The following is a 10,074-nucleotide window of genomic DNA, read 5'->3' on the forward strand; positions in this document are numbered from 1 at the left end:
TTTTCTATCTTTTGAACTAACTTTATTGCCCAAGTTTATCTCTGAATCTGCCTTCATATGGTATATTATCCAAAAATCAGTCTCAAACAAATTAATTTAAAGGTGACCTAATATGCTTCCTAATAAGATTCAGAACATGTAGATTGCTTTTTCCACAAAATCATTATTGGACAAGATTTTATTCTACTCTGTATTTTGAGCTGTTTTAGGGTCTCTGTCACTTTAAATCCAAATAAGCTGCTGCTTGCCACACACCCCACTCAACTTTTCACAYCTATGTAAAAATGGTCGCAAACAGATGCACAATTATACAACTATATGTCTTTGAAAAGCAGAAGTGGAGCCTCCTGCACGACCAACCAGAATGTGGCAAGTGGTTCCTGGTTGATAAGTCAACAACAAAACACTTGTCTTTTCCAGCAGTCATTATTCAGTGCAGACAGCGATAAAACCAGCTGAGCAAAACGTGCTTGGGTTGCTAGGTAACAGGTGGCGCTCCACTGGAGTTGCTAGGCAATGTCACAGTGCCCCTYGTTGTGACTTAATCAGTCGATTTTGGAAATGGTTCATTTTCCAGACAACAAAAAACATTACCTTATTGCCAAAAACCAGCTGGGCGTTTTTTGTGTCGCTCTAGAGTGGAGCAACACTCCACTGGAGTTGCTAGGCAACGACACAGTTGTTTTTAGAAGCAGTTGAGACTCAAATTGTTACTTTCCTAAAATAATGACCTATATCATTTTTTGCCAAATGTAATTTTTTTGTTGTTGCCTAAAACATCTTTTGGAAAGAAAGAGGTGGTGATTTTTTTATTTAACCAAGAAACTTTTAGRAACTCCAATCTGCAAAACCGATGAAAGCATGAGACGTACAGCAGYGCCTCCAAAGAGCCAGAGCTTACTGTTTCCTGTGAAGAGGTCTTCATCAGCATTTCTGTTTGGACTTTGGAAGCATCTCATGAAACGGTGGCTTTTGACCCACTTAGATATSAAACTCAATGAATCAACGCCGTGTCTGTCCACACATCAATCAGCATCTTCAGGCACTAAATACACAGAGTTAGTTTCAAAGATGCTAATTYTTTAGCTGGATCCAKGAAAATACCAAAGATGTCGCGCGTTTGACCGACAGAGACTCTGAATCCTAATGGAGACGCATCGAGATCAGAATTAGCCGATTTTCATCTTCACCTAACCTATACATTGATTTGTCAGCCAGAAACTCAAAAAACCCACAGTACCTTCTGGGTATTTTAACAACAACCCTCTTCGGTGTACATGTTGTTACTGAGTGATGAAGACTCAGTATTGACTGTTTTCAGCATCAGGAAACTACATTTTCCACATACTAGGTGACGTCTGCAGATGTTTCTGGCTGCGACAGTGAGAGAGAGCAAGACTTTCAGCAGATAAAAGCTGAGCAGAATACAGAAAAGTGGCTGTTTTATCTATTTAGAGGATTTAACATCATGCTGAAACTGGTAAACTAAAGAGCTACACGTTCTAGGAAAAGTAGCTGCACTTGGAGTTTTCAGTAGACTCTGTTCTACTGGAACCAAAACTTCAACCTTTGTTCCTCCTCCAGCTGCTGTGGTTCTCTATCTTTCTGCTCCGAGTCTAACCAACCAAACCCTTTGATCAACCTGTTCCCCTCCTCGCCTGTGGAGGCGCTGCACCAAGAACCACTGAAGGAAACGAAACAAAAACCTCTGAAGACACCAAGTGTTACTTCCTTCTTCATCAATTGGAAACAGAAATGGAGGCGTCAGATTTTAGCGGTTGGAGRATTTCTCCATGAGCCATTTACCCAGAATGCCCTGCACTGTAGTCCACTTCCGCTTATTTGGCTTGATTACGTGTTCACACCTCCCCACATGAACCAATGAAGTGTGAATGTCTACATGAACTGGACTTTCAAACGGACTGGAGTTGGATCAAACGTATTGAATGGGGTCTTTGTTTCAGGTCTTTGCCAGATGTTTTGCTTTTTTAGATTTTCAAGGTTTGCTGACACTTCTTATGTCCAAAAACCGATTCTAGTCACGTTACAAGGTTTTGCCGGTCTCAGAAGATTTATCCAAAGCAACCCAAGTCCAAAGAAAAACTTTGAAGACGCCCAGAAATTCTGGAGAGCTAAAAGTCTGACTCCTTGGAGGGAAAACATGAAAGTGGTTCTGCTCAGTTCTGCAGACATTTATATGCAGCCACTTATCTCTGTATAAACCCATTACCAACAGAATGATTTCACAGTGATAGGTGCAGGGAAGACAGGGAAGACAGGGAAGCTGACTGAGCAACGGTGAAGCTCATGAAGAGTTTATGCTGATGGGGKACACAACGTTGGACAGATATAGACTGGGGACAGAGATCTGGAAGTCAACAACAGAAAAGATAAAGTTCTTGGACTCATCTGGAGGATTCCGTTCCTGAGAACATGAATTTGCTAAAGGTTGGGATTATTKAGGGACAGACTTAAGACAGTGTGTCCTACCTGAGACCTTTAGAAGGACACAGACTTTTTCCTATAGGACTTAAAGTTTGAAGACGAGTAAAATGGACAAAAGCTCTACAGTTTGATGTCCTCACAGTTGTAAATGTGAGACATTGATCCTCATCTATCTTTCCTCAAGCCTATTAGAAAAGCATCACCTCAGGGGTGACACTGGAAAAGAAAGAAACCTAGATCCAGCCAGCTAAGCACTTATTSATACTCCTGCTTGAATCCCTAAACCCATTGGCACCCCARCAGCCCCCATTAAATATGTTTCTTTATTTTGAGTTGATCAGAGCATTAAGGAACTTCTAACTGCTGATGGATGTTCCCACATCAGACGGAGGAGTCCATGTAAGATGGGTCTTATGAAGCAGAGCAATACCAGACCAAGCTTGCCTGGAGGCCTACTCTACAACCAGTTAGCCCATAGAGGACCAACGATGGACAGATGGTGGAAAAGGAAAGTTACTGGCTCTGGTTCCTTCATGAGCAAAGAAGAAAAATGTTCTCAGGATTCTGGTCACAAACTAACTGGGATTAGCAYTGAAGGACATAGCATAGCATACATTTTGCATAGTCTTGCCAGAGTACCAGAATCAGTTGTTATTGTCACATTTACGTGACAAAAATTGTGTCATTTTGTTCAGCATTTCTTGATCCCTCTGCTCCTCTGCCTGGACGTGTTTGGCGTAGATCCCCTTTGAGTACGCCTCAATTACACGCTCATAAAAACTGACCTTTGTGTGGATGTGTCCGGCAGACTTTGAGTAAGCCTCCTGTACAGTGAGAAAAATTTATATTTGCATGGACATATCTGGCAGATGACAACGTAAACGACGACTACTTTGACTACACCTCAAGTTCATGGTCGTAAACAATTGACCTTGGAGAAGACTTGTCTGGCGGATGTCCCCTTCAACTACACCTAAAGTATGCACTCATAAAACTTGACCTTCTGCCTGAGGTGTACTCAAAGCGGACGTCTGGGTCAGACTATTTGGGAGCCTTGCCAATAGCTAGGCGAGCTTCTGCAACGTTCAACACTCAACACTGAATTAAAGGTTGGATGGGGTGCCAATAATTATGGAAGGTACTGTAGTTTAAAAAAATACTCCTGCACTGTATCTACAGTGGTTTCTGTGTTGAGAATTAGCAATGCATGTTTTGTTTTGGCGGAAAGAAGGTTTCTGTATGATGAATGAGGTCCAGTCTCTGTAGCCACACAAACTGCGAAGCATTAGAGACGACATAAAGTCTGAGGATGACTCATCACGTCCTGTCACACCGAGGGGAAGCTCAAACGCAGACCAGTACGTCACAGCAGCACAAAGTGAGCAGCTAAGACAGGGAGGTGGGAAGCGCTTTGCCACTGGTCACAACAGTCACTCAGCATGGCGGCGCGAGCACAGGGAGGCGAGGCGACAGGTTTCACTTACAATCTCTGGCAAGGAGCTAGTGAAGGGAGAGCAAAGGATTGGGTGAAGCTTCTAGGAAAACCACAGCTACATCTTAGCCTCCCCGTCGCTGCCATAACCATTCAAAACCTCACTAAACTCGGCTAAGTTGCGGATGCTGCCGCTGCGTCTGGGGCTCTGGCTAGGCTCGGGACTATGGCGGGGGCTGCCGGAGCGGCAGGGGTAGCAGCGGCGGTGGGAGTGGTGGGAATGGGGGTGTTGGGACGGGGTTTGGGATGGGGACTGGGCCTCCACCTTCATTCTTTTGGCCTCGTTGCGCGACTTGTAGCAGAATTCGATGAGGGCCACCAGCATTGCCAAACCCAGGCCCCCGACGAGGATGTAGAAGACCCCCGCCACGTTGCTCAGGCTGAGGGCCTGGGACGACTTGTCCTGTTTCCAGTGAGGACAGGAAAAACTAAAATCAGGACAAGTTGGTACAGAGAGGTCAAAGCATCAATCAGACAGAATAAAAAGGAGAAAAATCTATTTTCAGACTCTCATCATTCACTCACAAACACACCAAACTCATCAAACTGCAACCATTTTCACAATGACCAGAACTACATTGACTCAAGACTAATGAATCAGTTAAAATTTTAAAATAGATTTTCTCACTTACCCCAGTTTACTAGAACTATGAATTTTTACTATTTTTAGGCACAGTGAAGCTTGGTCTGCTAACAGTTTACAGTGTAAACTTTACACTGTAAAAAACATTTATATTGTTTTCCTGAAATTCAAACATTAAGGGGGGAATAATATGCGTTTTCCAGGTACAAGGTCCCGTATTGTAGCATAATTAAGTAATGATGTTAACTTCTAGTTATAAAAATGATATATATGACTTAAAAAAGAAATGTAACTTACTGATTTAACGCTCTAAAGCTCAGCCTTCAGAAAGTCATCCCAGCGTGGTTCCTCTATTAACCTTATAATGCCTTTTTTTTTTTTTTTTTTTTACCAGTGTTGCTGTGTAAAGTAACTCCTATAATGAGCTTAGCTGATGTTTGCCAATTGCTGCTGGCTAGTCTGCAGGAGCTGAGTAGGGGAGGAGCTGTGTCTCAGAGGCGGGGCTAGGTCCACCCAGGCGTTTTGCACAGCTACCATGGAGATTAAAGGATTTATCAAGTATTCCTGAAAGAATCAAGGCAACGCTCCAGGTGTGTCTTTGATGAGGGAAAACTTTAAAACATGATGGAAAGCTCAGAAAAGTTGATTTTACATGATTCTGCCTCTTTTAATTCAACTAAACTTTTCCTGTTTAGGTCAGCAGAAATCAACATTCCTTTTTGCTAAATGTCAGAATATTTAAAGAGACTTTCTTCAGATTCAGAAGTTTCTACCCATCTCAGAAAGTCTTCAGACTTTGGTCAAGCATTCCGTTTTTCTTTCCTCAGGATTTTTACCATAGGTTAATGGAGTTTTGGCCCATTCCTCCACACAGAACCGGGGCAACTGGGTCAGCTTTTCAGTTCTGACCATGACCTTTCTGTGGGACTGAGATCAGAAGCTTCTATTCAGATGCTTCAAAACATTGACTTTTTTCTTTGAACAACCAGTTTATGGGGTGATTAGATGGATTTAGAGACATTTATCCCATTAATTAATTAAATTCTAATTTTGAAATATCTATTTTTATTTACTAAGCTTATCTATTTCTGGTGTTTGATTATCTGAATAATTTAAGTTTGACAAAATAAATAAAACTAAAAAATCTGTAGGGGGTTGAAAACATTTTGTAAAATGTGATTGTCTGCAGTCTACTGAGGTTCAACCACTGTCTTCCTGTTAGTTTTCACCCTGAGGTAAGTGAGAAAATCTGTTTCCATGTTTTATATGAACTGCTCCTTTAAGTCCTCCCTTTAAAACAGATCCTGGTTTTCATTCCCGACCTTTGAACCCTGATTTTGTTCAACCAGATGCAGCCGATCTGAGCTCACAGCCTTCAGGCACATTCAATCCACGACCTGTTGGCACCAAACGGCTGCCTGTCATGCTTACTCTCATCTAGCTGTGTGTGTGTGTGTGTGTGTGTGGGTGTGTGTGTGTGTGTGTGTGTGGCGCGCTGTGCTGCATGGATCTGATTGGAAATGTGGAGTTTGCATGCTGCTTTCCTAGATGAAGCCTCCTCAGTGCTGCAGAGCATCAGCAGAGTGGATCAGTCGAAGGTTCTGGTCATGTCTGAACATGCCTTCTGACCGCCTGTGGTGGTAAACAAAGTGTTTCTGCAGCTGTGACACATTCAGACGTGGCCAAACGTTTTTACAGTGACACAAATGTCGTCTGTTTATTTCAAGTTTTTATTGGTTACTGAAGCAACATGGTGCTGAGAATAGCGCGGTTTCAGCATCAAATTAAGAGTAGCTCACTCTCACTGGTGGCTAATTGCTTGTAGCTGGAGGCTATATCCATTGCTAAGCTAGAACTGATCAGATTAATTAGCAATCAACGCCGGTAATTGAGTGGTCAGCGCTGGAAAATGAGAAGGAGGCTACTAGCTAGCTTTAGCTTTCAAGCTGCTACCTAGACATTCACAACCCATATTTTCTTCTTCAAAGGGAACTTTATCGAGACAAATGGAAACCTTGAGCATCGTTAACTAGCTCTTGTTTAAAAACCAAAATGGTCACTCTTCAAACATGGATGAGATTATCCTAATCTGAAATGTTTGAAACCGAGTTTGTGACTAGTGAAACCTTTATTTGATGTGTGTACGTACTATCGTTCTTTTATTTAACTTTTATGGATTCATTTAACAGGTATCACTGTCTAAGATGTTAGAAAAAACATTGTGGCTTAAGTACTTTATATTGGTCAATATTAACAATTATTAAGATTTTTTTGTTTTGAATATCTGAAATATTGCCTAACGGTGCGACCTTACCTGTTTTATCCAGCTTTCTCTCTACGCTGTTTTTTTTTAAGCAGTTATGAGGTACAGTACTGCTGCACAAGTTACTCAGCAGGCTTAGACAGCAGGTAGCCAAAGAGTGAAGGAGTTGCTAGGTAACCAAAGAGTGACTTAGTTGATGTCACCAACCTAGCTTAGCTAGCGGTGAGAGGCTGAGTGGCTATAGTCTTTCTTCTGCCTACATTCACATTTGCTGCCATCTAAAGGTTGGAGTTATAAATATCTATGCCTAATTTTCTACTAAATATACAACTTTATATCCAATATATGCACGTTATGGAAACAAACCATCTCTACTTAATGCATTTCTTCATATGTTGTTGATAAATTCAGGTATGATGAGTATAACAGAACGAAGCTAACATGGTTAGCATGTGGTAAAAAGCAGTTTGTGTCACTGAAGAAGCGGGAGGCCCCATCTGCTGTGCGTGGTGCTCATGCCTCGTGTTGGTCATGCTGTGTCCGCCATCTTAAGCTTCTACCTGCATGTCTGTCATTGGCTGCACTGCCAGCAGGACAAAAAGAGTGCAAAGACACACAGAGAGGAGGGGGGGCACCCAGGCTGGTGGGACTGACCTTACTTCCAGAGTCCTTGGGTCCACACTCCCCTTTATCGTACCACCATTTGTTTTTCAGTTTGTCTAAGACTCCTGCTTCACTCAGTTTCAATACGGCAAGGTTTACGGGCGTTCTTCAAATCACGGGGGGCAGGGAAGGGCGGGGTGGGGAAATAACATAAATAACATCATAGGACATGTTATTTTATGTTATTCAGTCAGAAGAAGCCCAACAAGAGCAGCTCAGTACTCTTCACAAAGTGACGTAGCCAGTGAGGGCCCCACGGACGCTACATGTCTCTTTGCTCTCTGCTCATGTGACCCCAGGTTGGTTCGGGAAAGGGGGCGGAGCCAACAGACATATACAGGTGGGGCCCCGGCTGCGTCGCTTTTCTGGAACAGGCGCATACTGCCGGGACATTTCTGAGCTCAACGGCTAGCGCTGCTGGACCAGAACTACCGGCTCCGTTCTGCGTCAAGAACAGCGAGTATTTCTGCTTCAACAGCACTCCTCTTCCTCATGGGGTCAATGGTGGGTCGACCCGGCAGATGCTCCTGTTCCCAACAAACATTTCTCTCCTACCCACATCAACGTCAGAGCGACATCGCGGCTAACCTTCTCGCCACCGCCTCCGCTGCCACACTCTCCTTTGTCGTACCACCACTTGTTTTTCAATTTGTCCAACAGGCCCTGCTCATTGAGCTTTAACACGGCCAGGTTAACGGCACTTCTTGAAAAACGATAAAGCATATTTGGTGAGAGGGGTGAGTATGCTGTCCAATTTGGGAGGGRAGGAAGAAGAAAGGGGGAGAGGGAGGAGAAGTCAGAGAGGGACAAGGGTGGAAAAAAGTTAATCCCAGTTAAAAGACCTGAAAGCTCCCTGAGCCAAACCTCTGCTGTCAGAGCAGCAGGTACTGCTGATGTACTGCTCAACAAGATTTTAGAATAAATAGGAACAAAAAGTAATTCCATGCTTTAACAATAAAATGAATTAGAAATATTTTATTTCAGCACATTATTCCTCGATTTTATAAATCAATGCCTTCATTTAAAGAAATATGCATACATACATTTATTTAATTAAAGTATTTCTTTTCTTTTTTTTTTATTATTACATGTTGAATTACATTGTGGCCTTTAAGACAAAAGTCTTCAGATACTGTCTCGTTTTAATCAGTAAAGCAATAGTTTAACAGGTTTTATAAAGCTTTTTAATGTCTATATTTTTCATTTTAAAACAGTACATACTTAATGGTTTAAAACTTTTGCACATATATGCTTCACCTTTAAAAAACAGCTAAAACTGCTCAATAAAACAAGTGAACATTGCTGCCACCTAGTGGATTGGATGCAAAGCTGCACCAACATTCACATTTCAGAACAGAAATGTGAAAGTTCACTTTCAAAAGTTTTAGTTTTTCATACCTGGATAAAAGGTCAGCGTATTGTGATTATGTTTACCCTGCATTTACATTACAAATACTCAAATGGATTCAATTTGCGGACCAGCTTAGCGTAGCCGCCAGGAGGAAAACGGAGAGCAGTAATTCAGCTGACGTAAACTGCTTGTTTCACATCAGTTTAAAAGGCTGATTAATAGATACAAGTAAACAGAAATACAAAAAATAACATATCAATTTAAGTATGTTGTAGTTATATTTTTCCCCATTAACATTTTTATTTCTATTACTTAAGAAAAAGTTTTCTCCAGTTCAGTTTTTGTAAATTCTTAACAAAAAAATAATTTAACAATCTTGGGATCGTCTCCAAGGTCCAGAGGTTTGTCTCCTGGTGCGTTCAGATCCTTTTCATTTCTTTGCATCATTGACAAAATGAAACATTGGTAATGACAGTAGATTGCAGACAGAAAGCAGCATGATGCCGAGTCAGAGGAGCGGTGTGAGCGTCCAGCCTGCTGCTGCTGATGGTTTCCCGGCGGGCAGAGCAGGAAGTGACAGGGTGACTCTGCCACCTCCACGGGAAGCAGCCTGGAGGAGAGGACCACCAGCATCTGTCACTGACTGCGTCTAGTCAAAGCAGGAACTCCAACCACAGCAGTGGCGCACAGCCTCACAGATCCTTCACTACAGTTTACAGCAGTTTACTACAGTTTTCTTCAGCTTACTGTAGTTTACTACAGCTTAATGCAGTTTACTACAATGTAGTTACTACTGTTTACTGTGGTTTACTACAGCTTACTGCAATTTAATGAAGTTTACTATAATATAGTTTACTACAGTTTACTGTGGTTAACTAGTTTACTGTGGTTTACTACAGCTTACTAGTTTACTACAGCTTACTACAGTTTACTGCCGTTTCCTATAGCTTACTGTAGTTTACTACAATGTAGTTTACTACTGTTTACTGTGGTTTACTACAGTTTACTGTGGTTTACTACAGCTTACTGTAGTTTACTGCAATTTACTACAGCTTACTGCAATTTACTGCAGTTTACTAGAGCTTACTACAGTTTACGACAGCTTACTGTAGTTTACTACAGCTTAATGCAGTTAACTATAATATAGTTTACTACTGTTTACTGTGCTTTACTACAGTTTACTAGTTTACTGTAGTTTACTACAGCTTACTGTAGTTTACTACAATGTAGTTTACTGTTTACTGTGGTTTACTACAGTTTACTACAATTTACTACAG

The 10,074-nt window shown here is 41.8% G+C and overlaps 1 protein-coding gene across 1 annotated transcript in view; it reads right to left on the reverse strand.

The window, feature by feature from the left end:
- The window catches only part of LOC103476350 (glutamate receptor 4-like), a 100,882-nt gene that overhangs the window by 15,062 nt on the left and 75,746 nt on the right, over positions 1-10,074 (reverse strand). The window contains exons 15-16 of the mRNA XM_017308529.1: positions 8,035-8,149; positions 4,203-4,340 (exon numbers count right to left, since the gene is read on the reverse strand). Of these exons, the coding sequence (XP_017164018.1) occupies positions 4,203-4,340; positions 8,035-8,149 (253 nt within the window). The remainder of the gene's footprint in view (positions 1-4,202; positions 4,341-8,034; positions 8,150-10,074) is intronic.

Source organism: Poecilia reticulata, linkage group LG14, assembly GCF_000633615.1.
Source record: "Poecilia reticulata strain Guanapo linkage group LG14, Guppy_female_1.0+MT, whole genome shotgun sequence".
Classification (NCBI taxonomy): Eukaryota; Metazoa; Chordata; class Actinopteri; order Cyprinodontiformes; family Poeciliidae; genus Poecilia; species Poecilia reticulata.